The following is a 21,796-nucleotide window of genomic DNA, read 5'->3' as shown; positions in this document are numbered from 1 at the left end:
AAATTCCCTGGCATGCAAAGAACTTTGCTACCACAGCTTTGTGCCTTCCTTTGGTGAAATGTTCCCAGCTTGCTGCTGAAGGGTTCAGGATTGTGCCCTGTCCCCCCTTCACAGAGCTGAGTATTCAGGAATGTCTGCAGCAGCCCCAAGAGGTTCGAGTTCTCAGACCCTGGGACTGTGTACTTTGGTGTGGTGGGAAGGAAGGCAAATGTTCTCAGATATTATGCAAATGTTTTTAAAAAGTCTATCAAGCAGAACACCAGCCTCTGTATTAATGATCACCCAAAGGAACAGCAACAAACTTCACATTTTGCTGATGAATTTGGTCAGCCAGGCTGAACTGGTATCTCTGCTTTTAATGCAAACTGCTCTTGACCAGACAGAGGGTGTTTCATTGAGAAGAACTGAACTTGGCCACCCTGATGCCAGCTACTGGAAGCAATTCATTAAAGCCTAGATGGGAGAGTGATCATTATCTCTTTATTTTTGAAATGGGAAAGCAAGCCTTTGAAAAGTCATTGAAGAACAGCAATTACCTCAATCACTTAAGAAAATTATTTTGCAAGAAATGAATAAAATATGAGATGGCATTCACTACAACTTGCTTAAATGTCACCAAGTCACCAGTGGAGTACCCCAGGGGTTGATACTAGAGCTGATGCTGTTTAATATCTCTGCACTGCCCCACCTGCTGGGACACAGTGTGTTCCCTTAGCAAGTCTGCAGATGGTCTGAAACTGTGAGGAGTGGCTGAGGCACCATGCAGAGGGACAGGAGGATGGGCTGGAAAACTGCACTTAGAGGAATCTCATGTGGTGGAAATGCATTTGGGGAGGAACAACCCCCACACACTGAGGGCCACACACCTGCTGGGAAGCAGCTTTGCAGAAAGGGTCCTGAGGATTCTGGTGGTCAAGCTGAACTTCAGACATCAATGTGTTCTTACAGCAAAGAAGGCCAGTGGTGTTCTGCATCAGGAGTGTTGCCAGGTGTTTGGGGGAGTTTATTCTTCTCTACTGTTTAGCACTGGTGAGCCTAATATGAATTTTTGTCATCTAGTCAGCTTCACTAAAAGCTCTAAGCAGACTTTTCTTCATAGGACTGGGGTTACAGCTTTGAAAATCACTGCACTCTAGAGAGTTTGCTGTATCCTGCCTGTTGCCACTGCACAAATGTGCACTTCCTCTTCTCCCTAAAGACAGAGTGGGTAATGCACCCACAGCATGCTGAGGAAGAAGAGGAAAGCTGGTGGTGGTGTTAAAAAATATTACAAGGAAAATACTGGGTTCATTCGCCAAAAAAACTCCAGCCAAACAAAAACCCCAAAGTACCAAACCTCCCCAAACAAATAAACAAACAAACCCCAAACCAAATCATTAAACACTACCCCATCAAGAACCCCACTACAGAAGTATGTTAATTCCTTACCTGTTTTCTTGATGCTGAGATGCAGAATTTATTTAGATCCACTGCTCTACCTCTTTAAGGTACCCAGCCAACACAGGAAAAAGCATCAAAAGACATATTATAGCCACAGGAAAGAAAAAGTCAGCTTATGTTGATATTTTTCTCCCCACATCAATTGCAAGAAATTACAGGAACCTTCATGTTCCTGTACTGGATAATTAATCTTCAAGTAACAATTACATTCTAGTGTTCCAAGATCAGGCTGACCAGAGTTCATAGTTCCTGGTTATTCACTAGAGAACTCCCCTTTGTATGTGTTAAGAAAGCATTAAAATATATTTTCCAAGAAAATTCAGGTCACTTTGCAATGCAGTAGCTACAAAACATTTATTTTTTTTTAAATAAAAACATTTAAATCATCAGGTTTTGTAAAACAGCATGTCAAGTGTTTATCTTTCTAGTGTAAGCACCTTCAGTTTTATGCTAAAACAATCAACATAAATTATTATTTGTTCAGGCTATTCACTTACATTGAAATAAATATCCTTTTAACCAAGACAGATCACTGAATGCATACCAGATTACCACATCTTTTTAGAAAGTTTCTCTGGTGACAAGCAAATTACAGACAGTGAAACCATGATTCAAATAATTTTTCTGTTTCTCTTTTTTTTTTATTTCAGTGAAGACTGGCCTAGAATTTTAGACTATAAAAACAATGAGAAAGTACCATAAGACTATAGCTTAAAAAAAAAATGCATCACTTAAGAGAAATATTTGAGATGGCTTACCTAAACTGTCTCAGAATAAGAAGTGGAAGGCAAACTCCTAAATTAATTACAACTCCCTGTGCTGGTCACATCATGTGTTCCACCCATGGGAAATTATCCACTGAACAAGAATAGAAATCTTTGTTTAATCACAAGAGAAATAAACCACTGATAAGGGAAAACAATATAGCTCACAAAGGGTTTTCTATGCTGATACTATTGATTATAAAACACAGGGTGCAAAATCCAACATTTAAAATTATATAAAACTTGAAAGTACAGAACTTATCAAAAGTTTACAAGTCAAAATACGTCAGCACCTGAGATTTTCCTGTAGAAAGCCAAATAAAGATACTTTCTTCAGAAACATATGATACAATCAACTCCTTTTCTCTCAGTATTACACAGGAATAATTGATCAAGGAAGAGCTGAAATATACATAATGCTCTAAAATTCTAAGTCAGCCTTTAAAATAAATCTGCTATGAAGCAATATTTAAAATCTGATGCATCTGCATTAGCTAATTGACTTTATTTTATGAAAACATTTTGTATTAAAATTGGAATATACTTCATCTAAGTGTTCTGATGAAATTAAAGATTAAAGACAAAGAAAGAACAGTGTGCAACTCGAATAATGTTGACAAAGAACTAAAAATGCTGAAAAAGAAACAGGTGTGAATCAAATGTAACTTCATCATCTGTTATGCAAGTATTTACATGTACAGACACCTAGTGGTTATGTCTTTACCTTTGGTAAACTAATAATATAAGGAAATCCTTTTTTAGTTTCAATTTAAGAGCTGGGAAACTGCATTTTACCTTGCTCTGTGTGACTTCATGATTTTTATATGCATAATTATCTGTCATCCCCAAGGTACCCACTGTATTGCAAACCAGTCTTAGAACAGAAACTTTTTTATTTAATCTCTTGGTTTGAAGCTTCAAGAAATTGAGTATTCTGTTTAACAACTGAACTGAAAAGGAGAAGAAAAGATTTAAAACAAAGGCCTCAACAAAACAGCGTTCAGAGGGGAAGGTGGTAGCTTTATTCTAACATTTAATTTTACTTATTTAGATTAGTTAAACCTCCAATGATATGGAAAAATAAGACTTCAGGTACTGGAATATGAGGGATGTTTTGTAAATTCTAGAAATACTTTAATTGGGGATAGTATACTGTACACGTGCTTTTATTTAATCACTTTTTGATACTGTAAGAAATTAAACTGTGTTAAAGATTAAATGTTCCTCCTCCCACAGCTGACTACTTGGAATTTGCTGGAACCTTTCTATCACTGAAAACCAGTCAAGCATATCAACTTCTGTCCTTTTAGTTCCTAAAAATGAGTAACTGGGCACTCAGTAGTGACTTCAGGAAGAAAAGCTGCAGAGATTCTACTGTAAGATTTAATATTAAATTATCGCAGTTTGAAACTTTTGAGTGCAGTAAAACACACCACTGGCTCACTTAAAAGCAAACCCAGTCATCCTCAAAACCCAGCATTTCTCCTCAACAGAAGGTGCAGCAGAGTTTAAAAAACAAGAAGGGGGAGCAAACCCCTCCATCACAAACAAAAAAAAATCCCAAACCAAGAATATTGTTTTCAGTGCAAACACTGTAGTCTTCAAAAGGTTAAGAGTACAAATATTTAAGTTCCAGTGTATCCTTACCTACAAGGAATGTTGTTTCACATTATAAAGTATGTCAAATACCTTTAATCCAATTGAAATACTGAAGTTTATCCTCTCAGGTTTCAGTCACCATCTTGATTTAAGTGTTTATACAAGCAGTGTAACTTTCTGGAGAAACCAATGCAAACAGTTGGAAGTTCTCACAAAAACCAAGGGTAAAGACTGAAAATTCCTTAACCAATTCCAGTATCAAACTCCAAAAACTAAATGGCTACTTAATAAGGAGTGAACAGAACCTTTTGCACCAGCATCTTCAATCCCCTTGCTACAGGCCATAGAGGCAAGCTGCAGACAACCACAAACTCCTCTTGATGGAACAAAACCTTACTGTGTAGGTCATTTTTCAATGTGCAAAACTTAAACTTCCAGCAAAACCCCTCAAACCTGAAGAAAACTTCTGTGATACTGCAGAGGGAGGTGGGCATGTTACATTTGTCATTCAAAATCTGCTTATAAAGTTCCCCTAGAACACTATTCTGCAGTTCTGCAGCATTGTGCTTTTTGAAATACTAGCTGGGACTCCAAGGAGCATTTGAAAAAGGCACCTACTACACTTGCTTAATTAGCTGCCCATTTTAATAATTTTGGTACTATTCGTCACAGTACATCAGAAAACAGCAGCACAAAGAATTAGATGGACATGAATTTTATATTTGTTCCCCTTTAAAAAGCAAACATCTTAAAAATGAAAGGCTCTCACGACAGAAACTCTCTCTCCAGTTCATATATAGATGGACGACAAGTTTTGCTCTTCATTCTACATAAAGGCACAGTGCAGTCTCTGTTCTGACCTTCCACATCAAGATCAAGTAATGAGGGCATGTGGCAATTAGTTCTTTCCTCTGCATCTGGCAAGAAGTTAACACCTGGACCTCCATTGCCCTCTAAATATTCAGAGTCTTTAGAGTTTGGTTTAATAATACGTGGAATAATCTGCCATGAATCAATTTTACTTCTTAGAGAAGAAGGTCGAGGCCTTGATATAATATTGACAGCACTTTGCTTCTCAGTTGAAACACCACTGTGGTTGCTTCTTTGTTGAGCAGATGGAGAAGGAAGAGTTCCAGAAACTGATAAATGTGGTGATGCAGAGACATCATTGGTTGAAGCAAATCCATTAGCTAGGGGAAAGCAAAAAAAAGCCACAGAAGTATTTAAACCATGTGAAATCTTGATTTCCCCTTTCATTTGTAAAACTGGGTTGCCATAAACACTGGAGGTTTTTTTTTTACCATCATAGAAATTTAACTGCTCTTACATTTGTGGGGAACCCCCTACGAGGATGAGCAGTGCTCAAGTAACATTTTCTGTATCTATGTTCTCTGCTAGAGGCCATAAATATTTATTTTTATTCCTAACAGAAGACAGAGAGAGAAACATGAACCACCCAATAACAGGGTGAATGTTAAGACTGGAGAAAAGCCTCACAAATTTGTCCAATTATCAGTGATTAAATATGCACAGAGTACATTGAAGAGTATTACATTTAAGCCACAACAGAAACCAGTATTGGCATTTAGAACATCTTTTCAAAGACTCAGTAATCATGAACTTATCCAATTAAATAGAAACCAGATTTAAAGACCTTTATTTCAGCTGAAATTTTTATCAGCAGCTTAACTTAAGGATGTGTGGGAAATACAACATAACTCTTGGGTCAAGCAAGTGAATCAAAACTTTCCAGACTTGTTTTTCTTGAGGTAAATATGCAGTAATAAAATAATTCTCATCTCTGGGGACTGTCAAACTCTATTAAACAAGTGTACTCTCAGTCTCAAGAGGTCCACAGGTACACAGTCTCAGTTTACTTCAGCCAAAATGCTGATATTGTATATTTAAAAAAAGAAGGGTTTTTGCTGCCATGAAAAGGAAACGAAGGAAACCTATTTTTGCAATTTCTGAGAAAAATAGGTAACACTTAAAACAAACCACCTCTTCCCCTTAAATCTCCATATCCACACTATTCTCAGTGGAGGAAGTTTATTTAAGGTTCAACACAGAAGGCTTACCCACATATAGGTATGGTGACTCAGCAAAGTCTTAACATGTAACAAAAATCTTAGCAACTCTTTAGTGAATGGTTGTTTTCTCTAAATTTTATCTTTCTATACTTAAAAATTGCCTACATTTTAAGTTCTTAATCACCCACCTGTAGTATGGAAATTGTTCCCATCTGATAAGGTTCTTCTGTGACCCAATGCACCCAACTTTGTCGAGGAATCATCTGGCACATTTTGAGATTCTTGCTTCAGAGAAAAATGAAAAGGCTGATTTTTTAATCGTGTAGAAACTGTGTTAGGAGCCAGCTGCATACTCTGCTCTCTCTTACTTCTGGATGAAAAGTCACCAGTGGAACTGCACGGACCACAATCACCAAGCACAGTGCTTACGAAGGCATCTTCACTGTCAGGTTGCAGTAGGCATTTCGTGGAAATGGAGGGCATGGAGAGAAGATTCACAGCATTTGCAGCTGGATTTAGGGTGGGAATACTTGCTTCCTCTTTTTTGGACTGCAGTCTTGTAGGGCTGGCACTCCTACGGAACTTTGAAGCACGCTGGAATAGCCCATCCCGCTTCTTCTTCTCATCTTTAGGCAAGAGTTCATCTGGACCCTGGGATTTGTTCAGCTCTCGGATATCTAAGCCCAGGGCAACTGATGCAAGGAGGACAGCACAGCCATACAGCACTGAATCAGTCTTCTTTTTCTGCAGTGTCCTGCTCAGACTGTTTGTAGGTGTCACTTGAGGAGTACTGTTCGTCGAACTCGCAGAGGTTCCTTCTTCAAAGCTCTCATGTTCTGCTGTATTCTCTCCCTGATCATCTTTCCAAAGAGGTAGATTAATATAGGCCTGATTTGGCAACTTAATTGGCTTTGGTCTTTTACTGTCCAAACCTTCAGGGAGAAGCTTCTTATCAGTACAGACACCTATAAAATATTGAAGCTTACTTTAAGATTGAGATTTGGGTTTTTTGCTCTTACATATCTGCATTTGTACCCCACTACTTCCTTCCACTTGCACCTCAAGGAATACCATCCACCCCCTTGCAGTCAGAAGCTCAGAGACTCAACTCTAAGAATCAGAAATATATTCTATTATTATAGATAGTTTTTTTCCCCAGGAAAATGCCTTGCAGCATGAGTACTCTTCTAATAATCTGCATAATCCTTCAGGAATCAAACTACATGATTTATAACACTGCAGGTGTACTTGATACCATTATATGGCAACTTTTACTTTTTCAAAAATAGTTCTTACCTTGGTCCACAAATAATGAAGCTAAGGGAACACCCTTCTGATTTTTCATTAAAAGGGTTGACCAAGGGTTGCTGCCATCTGAAAGGGGTCTTATTCTGAAATAACAACAGTTAGTTTGATATTGCAGATTATACCATGCTCATCTACACTTTGCCAAGGAAATTACTACCAGTTCTTTTTTTAAACTATAAATATGTATTACATAACTTGAAAACAACAAAGCTTTCTAAAGATTAAAAATCTATTATAAATGATAGCACACAATCATGTTATTATGAATTGATATACGCCTTATGTAAGATATTCCTTGTAAGATGAAAATTTCCAGCCTAAAAAGAAAGTCAGTGAAAAATGGGCCTGGATTATACCGAAGCACAAAAGTTGGAGGAAACCTGGGCAATAGAAATTATGTGAATACTGGAAATGTATTCAACATAGTGACTTTAAATCAAACAAAAATATCATAAAGCCAGCTCCAACAGATGGTATGGAACCAACTGCTGCCAGAGGTGAGGGGGCAGGTGTCTCAACCAAGAAAAAAAAAAAAGTGCTATGAATAATTATATATACTAGAAGAGACAAAGGAAAAGGATGTCTTGCTTCAGAAAAATCTCCTCCAGTTTCCAAAAATCAGAAAAAAATTATCTGAAAGTGAAGGTGCCCAACTGATTATCAGAACCCTTTCACCCTGTGCTTGTCATCATAAATGATATTGCAGGTGTGAATTATACTTCACAGATGAGAAGCCAGTCAGCCAGTCATACTGGAAGTGCCCACTGGGGGCTGCTTGCAGTTCCTCAAGGCAATCTGAGGAAGGACAAATCAGGCAGCCAGGCATCAATGTCTGGTTCACATCAGCAGCTCAGCATCCCAGTATATTCCAAGTCTCAGAAACCAGAGATAAAGTGTAACAGATAAAAACCATCAAAATCTTAAGTAACTGGTTTATCCTCAAATCTATGTGGGGGAGCTACTCATTATTAATGTAAATCCTAAATTAATTAAAAGGTAGGACTGAGCTTCAGCTAAAACCAGAGACTGCACAAATTCTCTTGCTGTGTCAGGAGGATGTTTAGTACTATCAAACAAACAAAATGTAGTAGACATACTTGTCCTTACAATCTGCACGATCCTTTGTTTGAACTGAACTTGGTCCCCATGTACAACCTCTCTTTTTAAAACTTCTCTTCACATCTTCAAACTCCTCCTGGTGATAAGCTGTGCTCCTTCCCCAAGTTCTGTTGCTTTCATCTGAAGTCACTAGAGATGGGATTTAAAAACACAAACAAAAAAACCCATGCATAAATAGCATGCCTAAAACTAAAATATTTTGACAGACAGAAGGAGACTATTTTCTTAACTGCAAAACCATTTTGACACAGTAACATGAGGAGTAAACAAAATTGGAGGCATTTTTTCCCTTTACAAAAACCACCACAGAAAATGCACTGATCTAAAAAGATGAGCAAGCAAGAAAAATCATTTGTGAGCTGACGAGACACGAATTAAAGATAAAGCAGCACAATCATATTTTCCATGCTTCCTTTAACTGAGAACCTTATATTGAGGTAATTCAGACAAGTGATTTAGACTGAGCACTTAAATTAAAATGAAGGAAATATATTGTGTGGAATGACAGGTATCAAATGAAACAGAATATTCCAATTGTGACAATGCTTAACATTTTCTTTCTCGCTACACCAAAACAAATTATCCTTTTGAAGTGTCTGACCTTCATTAAATGCTTAGTCTGTCACTGTCTCAACTGTTAAATTAAACAGAACCAGCACCTTTGAAACATAATGAAATCTTGCCTGTTTTCAGAACCCCACTGGGAAGTTCATATTCACTTGTGATATCTACATCTTGCTGGTACACATACACACTGTTTCTTCGGCCATTAGTTGTGTGTGTGTCTGTTTTAGGAATCACTGAGGAAAAATTGAGAATGTGGTAGAGATCTTAGTCAGGACAATTTCAGAAGTGAAGCTGTTTCCTTGTTATTTTTGGTTGGCTTGTAAAATCCAGATCTACAAAAGCACCTTATAGTCCAGCTCTATGAAGCATTCTTTGACAGAGGGTTTTTACTTGGGGTTCAGAGGATCCTCTGGCTAGGACTAGACTCTCAAAAGTAGATTTTTTTGCATATGACTAACTGGAAAAGTAACTTAGACAGTTATAAACAGCATGATAAAGGAGGTAGCATTTACTAGCCCATGGTTCTGCTGCTTCTCCTGCCTCACTGGACACCTTGCCAGCATAGCTTCCCCTGTATTAGGGCACTTGCCTTCTTTACACTTCCTTTTTAACCACATTTCAGGACCTATGGAAATATCTTACTGGTTTTCCCCCTTTCTTTAAAATACCTTCCAAAGCTGTATTTGTTTTAATCACAAGATTTACAATTAACTAGATTTTTATTTTAACTTAGAGAACTTTTAAGATTTGGAGGCCAGACTCACTCATGACAAAGTGAAGCAATCAAGTAATCAATTGTTAGATATGCCTGTTCAAATTATTTGTATTTGAGCAAGTCTTCTTGAGACAAAGACACTTTGAAGTTAAATCAAGATAAAATATTATTGTGGGAAAGAAAATTTATTTTGCACAGGTGCAGAGGGGTGTGGAAGCTCAATGGTTTCAGCCAGATACTCCTGAGAGATCTGATAAGCTTCTAGGTAAAGCCCAGGGATCCAAACACAGTAACAGAAGTGTTCTTTTTTTTTTAAAGGAGAGCTTTTATGTTGTCCTGTATGTTCCAGTCCTACAAACACAAATGTGTGCTTGAATTAAAAAAAAAAAAAAATAAAAAAAATCCCCGTTGGCATTTTGCACACACACAAGGACTGGCACCACTATAGATTATGTAAGACTGTAAATTAAAAAAAAAAAATAAATAGAACCCTCAAGTTTTCAAAATCATGACAATACCTCAATTTGCTTCATTTCCATGCATTTTCATACAGAGCAAGGATAGTCAAAGATAAAACGAGAGAGTCTTCAGTTTATGTAGTTATGGCATTGTACTAACAAAACCTTCCTTACCTTTTTGCAGTAAAAAATTGAAAATATTAATCAGAAAAATCTAATGGTTTGAGGTCAGAAAGCCATTACCAACACAGACACTGTGTCAGCTAACTTCTACAAAGGACTTCATATAATTTTCCTTCCACTTATATTTTCATGAAGAAAAGCAAGACAGGGTTTGTCCACCTCACTCCTTTATCCATAACATATGGACAGTAACAGTCTTTGCCCAGAGAACTGTCTTACTTTCAGTTCAAACAAATAATCAAGTTACTGCCAGAAAAAACACCCCTCCTCCTTTAGATAGCCATGATGAAAAGGATTTCATAAGATAGAGGTATTCCAAAGGAGGTGAGAGATCTGGTTTCTATCTAATCTTTAAATAAAGTTTCAGGTTGGTTAAAAAAAAATTTTAAAAATTTAAATTAGCTACAAAACAGTGTGCAGAAAAATGCCTATGCATTTTGATTTTCCCTCCTCCTTACTTATATCTGATAAAAGCCAGATTCTGAAGTAATTTCCCTCACAAGTCTTCACATTCCACAAGCAATCAGCTGGAACAAGTTCCACTTGATTTCATACAATGAGAGAAACTTGAGGCTTTTTTCTTTCTCATGGGATTCTACTTTAAATATGGATAATTAGACAATTTACTCTGCACAACTGTTCACAGTATACATGCAAGCAGGGAATCACAAAGGGATTTTCTATCTCTACCTATGTCATTCCCAAATATAAATGCAGGCTTCCCTGTAACAATAAAAGCCATTTCCTTCCATATTCATGGTACCTCCACTGCATGAACACACCTTTTATGTCATCAGCACACGTGGTTATTCCATAGTTATGCCCATAAGCCTACCCACAATTTTATTCCTGTTTCTTTCTCCTTCTCTCAGAAAACCTAAAGCAAGCTTTCTACTTAATTTTTTCCTTGTGTGTTGTTTTTTTTAATTATTTTTTTTTTTAAAGCCTCCTTCTCTTTTGACAAAAGCAAGCTAGGTTGCTGGCTGATTACTTGGCCTTTCCATCTTAGATGACACCCTTATTTATTGAATCTTTCCTATTTTTTTCCTTCTTTAGGATAGTCTATAAATGACTTCCTTTACCAACTCCAACACCTAATATAAAACTTGTTTTCTATCTTACATAGGTTCTAAACGTGAGACCTTGCCTTTTGTCATTACAAATTTTGATTGTTGTTTTATCCCAATCAGTTCACAAAGGAGTTCCTGAAGATGATAAGGAAATACACAATTTAAAGTATAAAGTATATTTAAATATGTAAAGTATATTTAAATAATCTTGAATAACTGAAAATTAATTAGCATTTCAGCACCATGATCCCTCCCATCAAAGAAGAAAAAGTTGCAAATGTTACAATAAGTTGAGGAGCCTGGAAATCAGACAGAAAGCAGTCTGGAATCTGATGATTTTTCCAATGTTTCAGTGCGTGTATGGAACAAATGGTCTCTGTCAGCTGAATAAACCAAAGAGGAATGGTGCAGACTTACACTGTATAGCTCGAAGGCGAGGAATTATTGTGGGGCTACTTGATGGACTAGAGCTGTTGCTGTTTAAACTCCTCCTCTTATCCAGATTGGGGGATGCCTGCACTGTTATTTTGTGCTGGAAATCTACAAAAGAGAAAACCAAATCAACCTTAACATTCTAAATTCAAAAAACAAACCAAAACAAAGCACATAAAACCCAAAACAAACAAGCAAAAAACAAAAAAAAAAAACCCCATAAAGTCTTCAAGAAACTACACTATTGTTAAAATAATTAAAGCTATATAATGAATTAGACTTGATAGTGTAAGAGATGTTCATATTAAAAATACCAACAAACTAACTCAAGGTAACAGTTTAGGCAGGATTTTACACCTTCACAGACACTCTACAACAGGTAGGTCCAAGTGGATCCAAACCGAGACACAATCCCATCACAAGCTGTTAATCTTTTTGGTTGTCACAGAGGGAAAGAAAAATCTCAACATTTCATCTCAAATAGATCAATATTCATGGCAATCAATTTACCCTCTTTTTTTTAAATGTGATTCATATAAAATTTGGTGCTGTTTTTAATGCTTGTTACATGTATCAACGTCAGAAAAACAAGACACCAAGCTCCAAGCTACAAATATTTATAACAACAAAAAATACAAAATAAAACAAACAAAAAAACCCAAACAGCAACACATACAGGCAAGTAAGGAAAAAGTTATGAAAATAAACCTGACATTATGCCCCATCATCAGTGCAATGAGCTCGCATGCTATTCTTACACCAGACCTGACTAAAGCACAAATTAATCTCAATGATTCTTGACAACAAAGAGCTAAGGGGTTTTCTGACTAAATCTGTTTATCACTTTTTTAAGTTAAAATCAAGTCTACCTGGAAACAAAGAACTAAATATTTAATTGAAGCATAAACCAACCTAACAATCTTACCTGGCAGGCTGCCATGTGATTTTTATTTTATTTACTGTTAATATTAAATTAAGGAAAACTTAGCTTATTTCCCTAGTGGTGGAACAGACCTCTGAATGTTTCTCTTTTTCTCTTTCCAACTACAGGCAGCTATGATTTGACCAGACATGTGTTAGTGTAGCATTAAGTTCTTACTGCATTAGTAATAAACTGACAGACTTGACCTGGAAGTTACTGGAAGGAAGTGCTGGTATCACACCAGAAATCTTTCCAACCATGGGCACAGCCTTGAGTTTCTGTAGTGCCATCTCGTGGCAACATCAAAAAGCTGCCACTAAACCAGTCCCTGACACGAAAAAAACCCCCAACTTACTACAAACACACCTCCTTTCCTAAGGGGACATTTTCATGCGTTCCCGAGTGGCATTATTAAGTGCTGGTTTTCTATGTATTTGCAAGTTTAGGGCAAACAGCACTAATATTTGATTGTGTTAGAAAGTTCTGGGATGTGATAAAAAGTTGCTTTTCTATCTGCATAAAAAGTATGAGAGGGAAAATGTGAAACTTGAATCAGTCTTAAATCATTTGACTCTTTCCAGACACAATGGACATTTAGTTGAATCAGATAAAAGATTCTTCCAGCTGAAATTCTCTGAGGATTATCCCATAAGAATATTCCATAAAATTATGATATGTGAAAGCTGTTTTCTTGGAGAAAAAAAAAAAAGGCTATAAAACTCTTACCACATCCTTTTACTACTGGTAATATTAACCATGGAGCTGAAGCCTGCACATGAAGTTGTAATACTGTGAACTAAAAAGAAAAAAGGCAAACCTGAAGGCAAACTAATTCTGTGTCCATCTTTCAGTTTTAATCTGCTCCTTTTAAACTTGCCCTTCCTCTTCTTTACATTGGGTTTCTCCTGATTTAGCTGGAATATCATGATGTTCAGCTCACGCTCCAGGACATCGATCTCCCGTTCTGCCAACTGCTGCTCGCGGCGCTTCAGCAGCTCCTCCTGAGATTTCTGCTGCAGAGCTGCTCTTGTCAGCTCCTCTTCTCGGGAACGAAGCTCCTGAAAATGCACACAAATTAACAATTTAATTCTTGAAGAATATATAAAATGCACAGTTGGCTGCATTTCCTCATCTGTTTCCCTGATGCTCTATACACGCATAACATGCACATATCATAGAATCACAGAATTGGCTGGGTTGGAAGGGACCTCAGAGATCATCAAGTCCAACCCTTGATCCCCTCCCGCTGCAGTTCCCAGCCCATGGCACTGAGTGCCACATCCAGGCTCTTTTGAAATATCTCCAGGGATGGAGAATCCACCCCTTCCCTGGGCAGCCCATTCCAATGGCTGAGCACCCTCTCTGTAAAGAAATTCTTTCTAATGTCCAACCTAAACCTCCCCTGGCACAACTTGAGACCTCTTGTGCCCTCTTGTCTTGCTGAGAGTTGCCTGGGAAAAGAGACCAACCCCCCCCCTGGCTCCAACCTCCTTTCAGGGAGTTGTAGAGAGTGATGAGGTCTCCCCTGAGCCTCCTCTTCTCCAGCCTCAACACCCCCAGCTCCCTCAGCCTCTCCTCATAGGATCTGTGCTCGAGTCCCTTCACCAGCCCAGTTGCCTGATGTGTTGCCTGATATGTCTGATAATCCCCCAGTCTGCATAAACCAAGGTTCTGTAGCTGGACAGAGTTAAGCATTACACAGATTTCTTTTTAACCATTTAGCTTGAGTCACTTAACACACTGTTGGCAATGGGGACAACACCTCCAACCCAAGACTATGAGTTTACAGCCCAGCAGAAACTTCACACCAGAGACTCGCACGGCATCAGGGCTGCTCTCAGCTCCCATGCACTAACATCAAGTCCATGTACTGACAGCTACACAAATTAATGTCTTTATCTTAAATTTTCTAACCTCTCCTGTTTTTCAGCCATGTATTAAGTAGCACTTTTCTATCTCGAAAAGCCATCAGTATTACACCAAAGGAGGATTAGTGTAATAGGATAAACCAAGTCGTAAGACAGAAGACAGCCATTTCTTAATTAAAACCCAGCAGGTATCTGTATAACATCAAACAGCTGCTAACCACTGAATTACACCACATAGCCTCTCCACACATCAATCCCACACAATAGCTGCTCTTTTCCCTTTACACCTTTTTATTTTGGAGAACTAATTTTTTCACATAAATGAATCCCCAAGTCTGAACAGCTACAAATCTACCATCCTAAAATAATCTTAATCTTCAGCTTCCAAAATCCTTTAAAATACATTGGAAATTTAAGCAGACCTCCCTTTATAGCATGGAGTATATTATACACAAAACAGCCTTACCCAGAAGTGTTGCAGTCTGTGCTGCTGAAGGAGGGAGTACAGGAAAAGGAGAAGCTACAGTGTGACTGATACTCTATATTTCTGATTACACATTTTTTAATATTTACACATAGTATGTAAATTACACCTGGAAAGAAATTGTCATTCAAAAAGAAAATCAGTATTTGAAGTTAAGCTACAATAAAAGTTTTGGATATGTAAGAATCTTTTTCCTGTTTAAAGTTAAGACATTGTTTCACTGTCTGATCTTACAACTGTGGTGTATTTTGCTGTAGCTTTTTTTCAGAGCACACAGCCTACTTCTGCTGAGCAATATCCAGTAATGTACACCAGCACAATTTCTTATCTCATACACTGAAAGAAAAAACAAATTTTCTGCTCTTTTAAACTTCTATTTTGCCTGGAATAAATGAGCTCCTGAACTACACCCCTTTGGTGTTTTCATATGAGAAAAAAAAAATCCTCTCTGTGTTGCCAGAAAGTACAGGGATGCTAAAAGAGGGGTTAGCACTGAGGCAAAATCTCATTCAGTGAGAATTTCTCAGAAAGATATTGTTTTTCTTTATAACTATAGCACACAGATACGTTTATCACTGTTATCAAATTTAACTGAATGAAATAATGAATGAAAATAAATAAATTTTTGTATGGTTTGCTAGTTTTAAGTGAGCTTATTGCAGCCCAATTTTTTTTTTTAATTGTTGTTTTTTTAAATCCACTTTGCTTAGCAAAAACGGTTTCATAAAAGGCAATTCTACCTTGGAAATTCAAAGCAGCCTGTGTTCAAGCCAGCAAGTAAGATTTCAAGGGCTGGTTTGTTTGATTTTTTTTTTTTTGGAGGGAGGAGTGGGTTTGTTTGGTCTTTTTTTTTAACTTTAGAAATTACAACAAATTCTCACTTTCCTCCTTCTCTCATCCAGTCAAAACTTTACAAAGGGTTGGAAGCAGAAGCTACATGAACACAAATTAAGAATAAAGGTACTTTAAATAGTAAAGATATTTAATACTGTATTAATACAGTAATAAACATTTATTAGGAGACTCTGTTGATTATCTGTCTTGCTTTTCTCAAATCCATGTTAAAAAAACCTGAGTAACAAGACAAAAATTGAAAGCCTGTTTTAAAAAGGTAGATGGGGTAGAAAAAGTACAGTGTTTCCTCACTGAGAGATTAAGTATTTACCCTTTTCTAAATAAACTAATTAAAACCAGACCTACTGCAATTAGTTATGCAATGCTTTTACACCACCCCACAATTAAAACACCCATTGTAAGGAAGCTAGGAAAGAATTCTAAATTTAAGTTGCTCAAGAATATTTGTCAAAGGAAGATTGGGATCTGTTCTTGGAGTGGGTGTCACCACCACTCATTTACAGCAAGCCCTTGAGGAAATTCCTCCAGCTATAGAAGTTCCTCTTTTCCAGGGCTTAAGACTCCATGCAGGTTTTTTAGTTTTGTTTTATTATTTTTATATAAATACTTGATAGACATTACTTCCCCTTAGTATCTGTCAGGAAAATTGATGCTGTGCCAAATGAAATAAGGTCATGCATATGAAAGCCTTGTCTAATTCAGTGTTACATCCTTCCATTCTTAAAACAGGTTTACCTAATGAGGGCAGATGCCTTTGGAGGTGCATTTACTTTAGCACACGAGGAATAAATTCCATTTTATCTTTCCCCCTCCCAAATTAAGCCTCACTTTTAAACCAAAAATTGGACTATCTTCCCAAAGCTTTGTATTTAAGATTTAGTCAGATTTTTCTTCAACAGGGAGTCTCATACTGGATTAATGTCTCTAGAAAATAAAGTAAAAATAAGAATATTAATAATTAAAAAAAAAACAAAAACCAAACAAACCCAAACCAAACCTGAATGGGAATGCCTTTTATAATTGTTGGCTGAGCTGTTGCTAGAGGAGCAAAAAAGAGAGCTATGCCCTATCATATTTTGTAGCAAGTAAATGCAGTGGCTGATGATGCCATGGCAAGTAAAAAAGGAAGTTTCTCCTCTCTATAGAGGGACTTTAACTCATCTGGAAAGGAAAAGATCTGCCAGCTAGAGCCACACAGCCCTACCCACTGCAGGCAGGGCAGAGACTCATCCAGTTCTGTGAAGGAAAATGGAAGAGGGCAAAGCAGAGGGTGGAGGAAAAGGCAAATAGGAAATATGTAAGAATATTATTGATGATACTGAAATCTTAGTGGTGATTAATAAATCCTGATATGGCCTCTGCTGATAGTACAGTAGCTCTGTAATGTCACACCCATCACCAGACACCACCAGCCATCTGTGACACTTGGTGAGAAGAAACGAGGGACAAAGGCTACCAACAGCTACTTGCAAGGCAGGAGTTTAGTTTTTGCTTTTGTCAGTGACTGTCTTTCATAAAGACTTCTTTACAAGTCACTGAACATCTCAATTATCTTCTTTCTCATCTGTTACCACCTAATGAAAACTGACAAGACAGACTAGAAAAGAGGAACCTTTCTACTAGGAGCATTTCTAACAAGACCCAAGAGGACACAAGGCTTGGTGCAACTGTTCTCTTCATCAAGTTGTCCAAAAGAAAAGAAACCCCAGAGTGATTAAAAATTAGTTGGAACTAAGAGGCAAGGAGAATTAACACTGAGCACTCATTTAGCACAAATATATCATGGTACAAGAATATGGAAAGAGGAAAAGCAACACTGGAATTTTGAGAAACCCTGCATTAAAAACCTCTTTTCTACAGTAAGTGTTCTGACAGACAGGATTATCTTAAAATACTGTCCAGAAACATATTAATGGAAATTAAGAACTGTATATCCACCAAGAATAGGCAACTTAAACTAATAATGCTTTAATGAGAGAGTAAATCCTTTCTTCCAAGTAGTTTATCCTCTCATGAGTGTCTCCACCACTAAAGCAGGTTTCTAGTATTATACTGATAAGCCAGAATTCCACTGTTCAGAACTGCTGCACCACATAAAAGCACACACACACGTGCCCTTCCTTCAATGCTAAACAATTGAAAAAATCAACTTACTTTCTCCTTGGTCCTCAATTCATTGAATATCTGCTGAATTTCCAGTTTCCAGTCATCTTGCATGGAATGGAAAGAGTCTTGAGGCATTTCAGTCATAACTGCCCCTTCAATGGCAGTGAGCTGTTCAAGAATTAAGGCAAACGATGGTCGGATATGAGGGTCCTGCTCCCAGCATTCTAGAATTTATCAAAATCCCATCAGTTTTTAATAAAACATTGAAATCTTTGAACTACATGAATATCAAGTTAGTTGATACTGAGCTTCAACTTCTAACATGTTCCCTTTATCTGCAATGCTTCTTTAGTTCCTTTTCCATTTACAGAAGTGACATCTACCTACCTCTACTCAAAAGACTGTGTTATTTACAGCCAGTTTTCATTCATCTCTTATCTTTAGGATTTGAAATAGTAAAAGTAGCACTACTGCACAGAAGGGATACATATTGAGGGTAAATAAATTCATTAAACTCAAAGAAATGGTCATTAGCATGTATATTTCTCTTGAAAGTTTTTGCAAAACACTTCTGACATTCAGGAAGAAACAATATGGGGAAAAAAAAAGGCATCTGCATTACTTCCCCTTGGGATTTTAATCTTGACCTTGTATTGATCTGTAGTGCATCCTGTAGTTCATAAAAATTAATGCAGTATGAGTGTAAAAGGAAATCAACAAAACCAAAGCAAAAAATGTACTGTGCCTCTACTGAAGAACTTGTGCAGTACAGTGTAAAGCTGCACAACTTCTTCAGAAACTCATTCATCTGTCTGTAACACCAGCTTGCTGTGTAAAAACACACTTTGTACATTAACAAATATATTTGTAAACTATTAATTGAGGTGTTAATTTCACAACCCCACAACTAGTACAAGGCAAGGATAACCCAAAAAAAGGATAACCCCCAAAAAAAAACCCATGACTGTTTAAATATAAAGAAACAGCATAGATACCTTTCATTAGCTTTGCAAATGGTTCAGGGCAGGTGGATGGAATGGGCAAAGTAAGTTTATTGACAGCAACTCCATAAGCCACAGCAAGGCCATCAATGCCACGGTAAGGAACTTCTCCTGTAAGCAGTTCCCACAGCAACACTCCGTAACTACAAAAAGTAATTTTTTTTTTAATGGTTATTTTCTGAAGACTGACACACTGTTTATGCAAGAACAACAAGTATCTGTCCAGTCATGCACTGAAATTCAGGAGGATTTCCCATGTCAAAGGTGAAAGCCTTTAGGAGTCAGCTCTACTTGAAGTCATTTTGCACCTTTCCACTAATAGGGATTAACCAAACTGGGTAAGACCCCAAGAACTGGCTCACTCTCCTATTCATAATGCAGCCTGAAATCACTTTTATAGAAATGCTAGCATCACATAAATCTCTCTTGCAATCACAAGTCTGAATGACAGGAAAACAGGCAACCTTCCCCCACCAAAAACCAAACAAACGATAAAAATAACCAAAAACCCAGAAAACCTCAGCAGAGCATTCAGGCCATTCCTCTTTGCAAGCATTTCACAAAAATTTACCTAGATATATGTGAAAACTTTTATTAATTTTATTTAATATTAGTAATAAAAAATACCAGAAAAGATTCAGCTAAGTTTGCATTTCTAATTCCTTCTGTGTATATATAAAGGCCTGAACAATTTTTACTTTTCACAGGAGATGCAACAGGGCTGAGAATGACTACATAAAGAGACAACTAATTTCTCAATGCTAGGAAAAAAAAACTCAAACAAAACAACATTATTTCCAGTAAAAGGTTGGAGGCATGAAAAGATCTTTTCTCAGCATCCTATGATTCTCAAGAATCATAGGAATTGCTATTGCAGCAATATTAATTGCAGGAATTTCTGCTATGCTCTCCACTCCAGAAGAGCTTTGTGTGCTTTTACCTTCTTTGGCTCTGTGTGCCCAACACTTGCCTTGCCCAAGTCATCCCAGATCCTACAATGGGCTGGGACAGCTCTGGAGCTCCCATTCCACCACCACTGAAATGAAGTTTTCAGTCATTATGCTTGGAAGCAGGAATTATTCCTTTTGGAAAATAAACCTAAAATGAACTTGATGAATTGATAGTGGTTTTTTGTTTGCTATTTCTTTCCTCTTGTGTTCCACTACCTATGGAACAAGGAAAAAAGGATAACCCTATTTCTGCTTTTGGAACCTGAAGTCAGCAGGCAAGGGAAAAAAAACCAGAATACAAAGTATTGCTCTTACCCTTTGTCTCCAAAAGTGTGGTCAAACTACCTGCAGGTCTTGCAGGACTGAACTGAACTCTCTTCCATGAGAAGAAATGGATACAGGAGTGGAGGGGTAAGGGCTGTGTGCCCCTTCCCTAACTATGTGCCCCTTATCACTAGAAATACCCCCTCAACTACAGCAGATGTGGCAGGGAAGAGAACACACACTAGTGAAGTTTTCCTGTCACACTCCCCTTAATGAGAAAAAGGCATTTGGCATTATATGAGACCTTACAACATCACTTTGATGAAACAGCAACCTGTGCAGAAACAAAACAAACACCACCAGTAGTTTCTTCATCTCTGTTTTGTTTATGTAATGAAGTTAGTGTTGAGGAATACAGTCAATTCCTAAATATATATATATAAGTATATATATATATATCATATATAATATTATAGATAATTAAAAATGAAAATAGAATAAAGAATTCTTGTACTTTTTAAGTTTTTCCATTTTAATCTCTGCAGTTCTAGGCTCAAAAAAGGAAAAAAATACTAATTTCAATTTTGTTTTAAAGCACTGGTACCTCTGACAATAGTAAGTGCAATTCCTGCAGTACATACACATTTTATGTGTGATGGAGGTATTAGACTGAACTACATCTCATTTATGTGTTTAAGAGAAAGCATGAAAATAATGTCAGGGTCTCTCAGCAAATGTAGACTGCTCTTAGCTCAAGGAATTCCCTTGTTCAGATGATAACATTCATATTTTAGCACAAACTCTGAAGTTAAGCAGAAGAATAAATTTTAAATAAAATAAATAAATAAACTAAAAATAAAATTATTTTAAATTTTAAAGAATAAATCATCTTGTATAAAAGTTGTGTCCCACTATTAGCTTTAGTTATATTTACAGTTCAAGTAATCCAAGCTGTTCTCAACAGTGCCAAGAAGATGGTTGTAAAATTTTAATCAGCCCAACACAGTAACAGCCTGAAAGCATCTCCCTTAATGAAAGCAGTCTTAATATCAAGTACCAAGAGCCAGTGCTGTGGGGGAAAAACTGTGGGGAGGAACCCTGAAAACATTCTAGTCCTGCCACACTCGAGTTTTTGGGAGGTCCTAATCTATCATTATCTGGGACAACAACTACTTATTAAATATCTCAACAACAGAAGTAGCTACGTTGTGTATTAAATTTCACCAGCCCACATACAGCTGTCCCACATACACAGAACTTCCAAGATAAAGCTTTTCTCAAAAGAGCAAGAGCCATCTGACTTTTCATCTTCAGCAAAAGGCCAAAATTACAGCCATAATATGCTTGAATTAAACGTTTTAAACTGCAAAAACTAATACACTTTCCAAAAAATGTCTAAGTATTTTCACTCTTAAAAATTATTCTCCTGCCTTCATATGTGATTTAAGCCTTACTCTCTCAGTTCCAGCAATAACTTGCTGATTTTACATATTTTAAAAGCTGATCAAAATGGAGGTAACTCAAGTTCTCAAAATCTCTTTTACTCTACAATTCATCTTCTAAAGTAGAGGTTATTGCTACAGGAGTCACTTCAAAATTCTATGAATGTGCCAGGCAAAAGCAGCAGCTTCTTCTGCTGTACACAAATGCTCCAAAACTTT

The 21,796-nt window shown here is 37.1% G+C and overlaps 1 protein-coding gene across 3 annotated transcripts in view; it reads right to left on the bottom strand.

Moving 5' to 3' along the window:
- Nucleotides 1-1,775: 1,775 nt before the first annotated feature.
- Nucleotides 1,776-21,796, bottom strand: part of MAP3K21 (mitogen-activated protein kinase kinase kinase 21) — a 42,232-nt gene continuing 22,211 nt past the window's right edge. For 2 of the 3 annotated variants that reach the window (XM_071738992.1, XM_071738994.1), the window contains exons 3-11: nucleotides 18,916-19,064; nucleotides 17,969-18,144; nucleotides 13,425-13,665; nucleotides 11,671-11,793; nucleotides 8,944-9,060; nucleotides 8,239-8,389; nucleotides 7,130-7,224; nucleotides 6,022-6,798; nucleotides 1,776-4,993 (exon numbers count right to left, since the gene is read on the bottom strand). In XM_071738992.1, the coding sequence (XP_071595093.1) occupies nucleotides 4,569-4,993; nucleotides 6,022-6,798; nucleotides 7,130-7,224; nucleotides 8,239-8,389; nucleotides 8,944-9,060; nucleotides 11,671-11,793; nucleotides 13,425-13,665; nucleotides 17,969-18,144; nucleotides 18,916-19,064 (2,254 nt within the window). In that variant the 3' untranslated portion in view covers nucleotides 1,776-4,568. The remainder of the gene's footprint in view (nucleotides 4,994-6,021; nucleotides 6,799-7,129; nucleotides 7,225-8,238; nucleotides 8,390-8,943; nucleotides 9,061-11,670; nucleotides 11,794-13,424; nucleotides 13,666-17,968; nucleotides 18,145-18,915; nucleotides 19,065-21,796) is intronic. The other variant, XM_071738993.1, reaches the window with a different exon arrangement.

Source organism: Heliangelus exortis, chromosome 3, assembly GCF_036169615.1.
Source record: "Heliangelus exortis chromosome 3, bHelExo1.hap1, whole genome shotgun sequence".
NCBI lineage: Eukaryota > Metazoa > Chordata > Aves > Apodiformes > Trochilidae > Heliangelus > Heliangelus exortis.
The sequence above is the reverse complement of the archived record's forward strand: the minus strand, read 5'-3'. Positions and strand labels throughout refer to the sequence as shown.